The 6154-nt window shown below is 47.5% G+C and overlaps 1 protein-coding gene across 1 annotated transcript; it reads right to left on the bottom strand.

Annotated features, from left to right (window-relative positions):
* Nucleotides 1-3683: 3683 nt before the first annotated feature.
* On the bottom strand, nt 3684-5936 carry LOC104529813 (transcription initiation factor TFIID subunit 11; the record flags this gene model as incomplete). The annotated part of the gene is made up of 3 exons (XM_010174221.2): nt 3684-3890; nt 5027-5123; nt 5849-5936. Coding segments are annotated over 3 exons (316 nt in total), but the record flags the coding sequence as incomplete, so codon positions are not given.
* Nucleotides 5937-6154: the final 218 nt, after the last annotated feature.

Genomic DNA, 6154 nt, shown 5'->3' with positions numbered 1-6154 from the left:
AAGTCATGGAATGAGATGACCTCTGCGTTTTCTTTGGGGTGCACGCTGTCCTCAAACCATTGTACACCAGTTTCACCAGAGGAGAGAGGCAGAGCAGCAATGACCACACAAGGAAATAGCTGTCTGTGTCCCTACATGGTTGGGAATTTTTTTGTTAGCACTGTGTTCTTGCCTGGTCTTAAATGTCTTTTAATGGGGATGTTGGTTTGTGGGTGAGAAGAAGGGTGGTGACCAGGCCCCCTTGGGTGGAGGCTCACATTAATTAACTGCTCACTATGGGGTGGAGATAAAACAGGAGCTGTTGGGGTGAGCATGGTTTGTGTTCTCACCTTTTCTGGAGCTGCTTCTCTGAAGAGGAAAGTCTCTGTGGTCAGTGACTGGCTGAATTTATAGAGAAATAGCCTCTAAAAGTGTGGAGGGGGGGAAAAAAAGCAAGGCCTAGTAAAAATATGAAATAAATACTAATTTTGAAAAGTAAAAAAAAAAAAAGAAATACCATTTATAAACTGCAAAAATCAAATCCACTCCTGAAGGCAAACTGGCAGGTGGTTTCTGTGCTTTATTAGTCCAGGCAACATGTGGTTGATGTGCTGAAGAAGGAAGTGGCTGTAAGGGACAGTTGTGAGGGGAGAAGTTGTTCCAGAGGAGAACAGAGGGGGTGACTTTCAGCCTCCTCTCTGTTATGCCTGAGCACCCCTTCCCTCCTGTTATACAGCATCATTCCTGTGTGCAGAGATTGTTGGATTTCATCTTATTTCCAGCTTTGATTTGGATTTTTCCAGCTGTGTTTGGTGTTTGTGTAAATGTACCATTTCTGACTCACAGGCTTTTTCGTGCCTGCAAACCAGGTAGCGATTGCTGCACACGAAGTGCGAGGAAAGGTGACAGATTATGTGTGATTCTCCTTTATTAATCAGATAAAAACATCATTTGTCTATAAAAACTGGGTAACCTTATTGTGTGTCTTAGCTGAACACACTCCCCAAAGCTTTAATTGAATGGATTTTTCTATTTTATTTATTTTTCTATGTAAGCATCACTCCACTGAGATTAGTTTAAAATCATACAAGATTTTAATGCTGCTCACTATGCAAGGAGCAGCCTCTGATTTACAAGCCATGATGAGTTGAGGCCTGAAAACTACGCAAAAGCAAGCAAATAACTTGGGAGTTGTTTGTTTTTCCTGCCATGCTCTTAGATACTTGTCCCTTTGCCCAGCTCTGGAGCTGTTGAACACTTCTCCTTAACAGGCACTCCTGAGATTATTCGAGTTCTTTAGCTCTAGGGGAAACGGGGCCGTATTTACAGCGCTGGGTTAGATGTGCAGCCACTGCTCTGTGGTTTGTGGGGAGCTGAGAGTGAATTCCTTGTGGTTGTTAGCTTTCACTTTGAACAGAGGGGATGTAGGAGAAGGGATGGTGATTAAAACAACTGTCAGTCTTAAGATCATCATCTTAATTCCATGTTTGACTCTCTGAGGCTGAAGGTAGCTTTGAACAGCCTTTGTTGGAATTAGTCCTTGTGTGCCAGGTGGGACCAGCCTGCCTTGGGGCTGGAGTCCAGTGTTTCTGCCAAGATCTGACTGACCAGTGCCTACAATCAGATATGACAGCAGCAGTGACAGCCTGACCTTCCCTGTAGAACATCTGGAAGCAGGCAGCCACGGATGAATTAAAAGGAAGAGGATTTGCCTTTGGCAGAAGCACGGGAGCTGAGCTGGGGGAGGTTTTGTCCTCATCTTAGCCGGGGCTGGCGCTGATGTTTGGATGCTCTGACTTCTGCCAGTTGCTTTCCTTCCTCCATGGGAGAGGATCACTCCTCCTCGTTCCTGTTAGACAACCTGGCTGTTTTCTCTGGAGCACGTTCTGTGACCCATCCCCTGCTCGATGCTGCCTTTGACAGGACAGATTTGTGGTGCTGCCTGTGATGGGAAAATGCACTAGAGCAGCCTGTGGGGCCTGTTCTCCGGAGGAAAATGCACTTTAACTTTTTCAGCATCAGCGGGCATTTCCTTCACCAATACTGCCTCGTGCACAGAATTCAGAGAGGTTCTGAAATGCAGATTTTCTTCTGTAATAAATAAGACTGTTGCTGTGAGCAGCTCTCATAGCAGGAGAGAAAGGAGGTAACAAAGCATCTACGTATCTAGACTTGCTGTGAAACCAACCCCTACGCCAGCAGCTCGCTCATTGTAAGTACCATCAGCAACTGCACAAAGCCCACACAAGCAGCAGCTGAGCTTTGTTTAGTCAAACCTTTGTGCTTCTCATGCTGGCTCCCTCTTCCCGTGTGAAGCAAGAGCTAGCAGAGTGCTTGCCTTAGGTGGAGTGCAATGGTGTTCTTATTTTTCATTCACTAATTGCTTGTGAATGGGAGGTTTCTCTTTTTCTCTTTTAAATTTCCCTGACTTTTTGTTTCAATAGGTGTCCAGCTTCATCTTCAGCCAGCCTGGGAAGTGAGTAGGGTGCAAAGGGTTTTTCTCAGACCTGGTACTTACTTGCTGTGTCACACAACTCCTTACCACTCCCTCCCACATGTGCAGACTGAACAGAGCTGGGGCCAAGTTGTTTACAGCAAATTCTTTGCTCCAGCAACTCAAGTCAACTGGTTTTGTTTAGGAATTAAAGCCCTTCCATTGTTTTATGTTGAAGTACCAGTTAAAAGTACTGTAGATCAAAATCCACTTCCTTTGTACAAGGCATACCTGTGGGAGGACAAAAACTCCCCTCTCTCCACTGATGATTTAAAAAGTTTACTTTTTAGAAGCTTCTATTTAAGGACTCTTTCTGTGTTATGATGAGAGCCAACTTAATCCTTTGTGTAACTTACACCACAGTTACCTGAGGAAGAGCACATGGCCTCAGCATCTTTGACACTGAGTTAGAAGCAGCGTGCTCACAGGGGATTACTGTATGTACAGGTGGGTAATGTGCAAGTCTGAACTTGAATTGGAGTTTTAGGCAGTATTGGAACTCTGTTGCAGTATCTTTCCACTCATGCTTTTATTGGTTCTATGAACCATGAAAAGAAATTAAACTTGTTAACCTCCTTACAGGCTCATGGTGCTTTTTTTTCCCCCAACCTCCTCCTTTTCTTCCTCTTTTACTTTCCTAATTGTACTGTTTTCTAGACAGCTCCATAAAACTGGCTTTGGGAAGAACAGCTGAGTGATGACTGGAGAAGCATCAGCTTTCAACACGCGTTCCCTTGCCTCTGCTCACAGAACAATACCTGCCCGAGGCAAGGCGAAGCTTCAGGAGCATGTCTGGGTTGGTTGAGACACATCACCCCATCACACTCCCCCTGCTTTGAATCACACCAACACCATTACACAATTAGTGTTTCCCAGCAAGATTAAGAGTACAGTAACAAGTTTAATGTAAAAAAGAAACAACCAAACAACAAAAAAAACCCACCCAAACACTTCTGTCCATAGACACCACTGCATCTGTGCCAGCAGAAAGTAGGATCCTGGTGGGTAAATACCCTGAAGCCCACGGCCATTCCTGTCTCTGCTCTGTTGAAGCAGAGGAGCCCAAGGCTCCAGGTCAGGGATTTGTCTCCCACTAGATTCCATGTCATGCTCAGGTGACAAACCTGGCTTCAGGGGTGACACAGGAAACCTCCCTTCAGTCACTCACATCTACACACAACACTCCTGAAGGAGCTTCAGCCTCATTGTGCTGCTGGGACTGTTGTGAGGTTCACAGCCAGAAGCTTGTTTAAACTTCTGTCTTCCCTTGCTGCTCTTGGGAGGTTTCAGTGGAAGATGATCTTCTTATATTTGGAATTGGGGATTTGTCCCCGTGACTTGAGCCTCCTGACGGCCTCTCGCATGTGCTTGGGCTGCAGAGGTGGCAGCTCCCCCCACTTCTCACACACGTCCAGGGCTAAAAAACAAAACCCAAAGAGTTCAGTGAGCAGGACAGCTCAGCTTCGCCAGTCTCCTGCTGTTTGAGTGCCAAGTTTAAAGGCAGCAGGTGACATTTTTGGCCATTTCACAGCTCACATTTTGTTCATACACAAGAACAAAACTGCTTTGTGTGCTTCTCTTTAGCTGAAAGAAAAGTCACTCCTAGAGCCATTGATACTGGACCAGAATAAACCACTTTTTAAACCACTCCAGCTGCTATGGAATATGCTGGTTTGAGTCACACAAGAATTTATGATCTTAAACCTGCTGCTCTAAAGCCAGCCCTGGGTTGGGTGGTGTGTTTTGGGGTTGTGCTGTACAGCAGTGACAGGAAGGTACAACCTCCAGTGGACTCCAGGGGCCAGTTTCTTCTCTATCATTTACAGGAAGAACCATTCACACCTCCTGCCAAGGACACGAATCAATTAACAACATGAAACAATTAGTGACAGCAGTGAAGCTGCTTCTCCAGATCACCTCAGGCAACGCAGCGCTGCACAGACAGCGGCAGCAAAAGTGCATCACCCTGGTCACGGGGATCCCAGCACATATGGGCCATGGTTTATGTGACAAGTCCATACAAACCAGTTGGCATCAAAACCAGTATCACCTCCTCCAGCCCAAGCGGAGCACGGACACAGCTGGGTCAACCTCCTGCCTGGTGTCCTAAAGAGATCTCAGCTCATCCCATAAAGTAAGAATCTTATGGGTTAAGAGGCTTAAATAATTGATTTTCCTCTGAGCTGGATTTGTCCACAGCAGCATTAACACAAGATTTTTCCTGCCCTGCTCACAGGCCACCTGACAGAGCGAGGACTTGGAAGTCACCCTCCTTGGAGAGGAGGAAACAGGAGGTCAGTGATCAGCAGCCTCTGCTGACTCAGGGGCAGAGATACTGACAGAATTAGAGGGGCCTGTGAGCAGCCCCACGCTTCACCCCTCGGGGCTTAGCTCTTAACGTAGCGTTCTGCTGCTGCTGGAGGGTCAGAGGCCACCAGGGGACAGCGAGACGGGGAACCACAGAACACCCAGTCTTGTTCCATGTCCTGTTCTGCTGTAAGCAATTAATTTACCCCCCTATTCTTAACTTTTTACTTAATATTTGCCACTCACCTTCCTCCACCACCTCCCCAACAAAGACCTTGGAAATGCCTGACATGGCGATGACGACGTTCTGAGAGACGGAGGTGCCGGTGATGGACTGGATCAGCTGGAGCAGACAGACAGACAGACAGACAGCTGAGCCAGGTACACAGCGACAGTGAAACATTTTAACTTGTATTTAGCAGTTTGAGCCTGTCAAATATCAACCAAGGGCAACTGAAACGTGCAGAACAGCAGGAAATGAGCTTTAGAATTAGGTCCTTCAGCTTTGGAGACGTGATGACTGTTAAGATTTCAGCTCACCCTCGTTCAGCTGCAGACTCTGTACCACCAATTACATTCCCCTGTTGTCTCATGGCTCCCCAGATCACTGTCACTTAAGATGAGGTCCTGTTTAAACTGCGTAAGGGCACCGAGCTGCCCTGCAATGGGACAAGGTGATCTGAGGACAAAGGTCTCACAGAATCACCTCGATTGGAAAAGCCCTTTAAGCTCATTGAGTCCAACCATGAACCCAACACTGACAAGTCCCCGACTAACCCATGTCCCTCAGCACTGTGTCTACACGACTCTTCAATCCCTCCAGGGATGGGGACTCCACCACTGCCCTGGGCAACCCCTTCCAATGCCTCAGAACCCTTTCAGCAAAGAAATTCTTCCCAATATCCAACCTAAGAATCCAGCCACAGCTGGAGAGGGGAGCACCACAGCTCGCATACCACAGAGCTGGCTCATGTTGTGTAAGACCCAGATAAGACCAGGCTCAGTAAGGCCCAGCCTCCTTGCTCAGCTCAGCCTCACAGCTGGAGTGAAGCATTCTCAAAGTCGTACCCGTTTAATAGCAGCCTTGGGGAAGGCAGAGCGGCGATACATCTCGTAACGGTTCAGCTGCTCCTCAGAAAAGGAAGAGACCAGTATTCTGGAGTGGAGAGAATTGATCGTTTACAGTACAAATACAAACAAAAGCCTGAAGTTCTTCAGGCTGCTGGAACAGTCCCGCAAAGCCCTTCAACCACCCCGAGCCTCCTGCAGCGCAAAGGGGAGGCGGGAAGGGAAAGGCAGCAGCTGGGGGGGGGTTTATAGCGGGAAATGGTGAGGGGAGACCCGGGAGGGAGCTGCGGGCACCGCCAGCAGCAG

Source organism: Antrostomus carolinensis, unplaced genomic scaffold (assembly GCF_000700745.2).
Source record: "Antrostomus carolinensis isolate BGI_N321 unplaced genomic scaffold, ASM70074v2 scaffold42118, whole genome shotgun sequence".
Lineage (NCBI taxonomy): Eukaryota > Metazoa > Chordata > Aves > Caprimulgiformes > Caprimulgidae > Antrostomus > Antrostomus carolinensis.
This window is presented reverse-complemented; position numbering and strand designations above follow the sequence as displayed.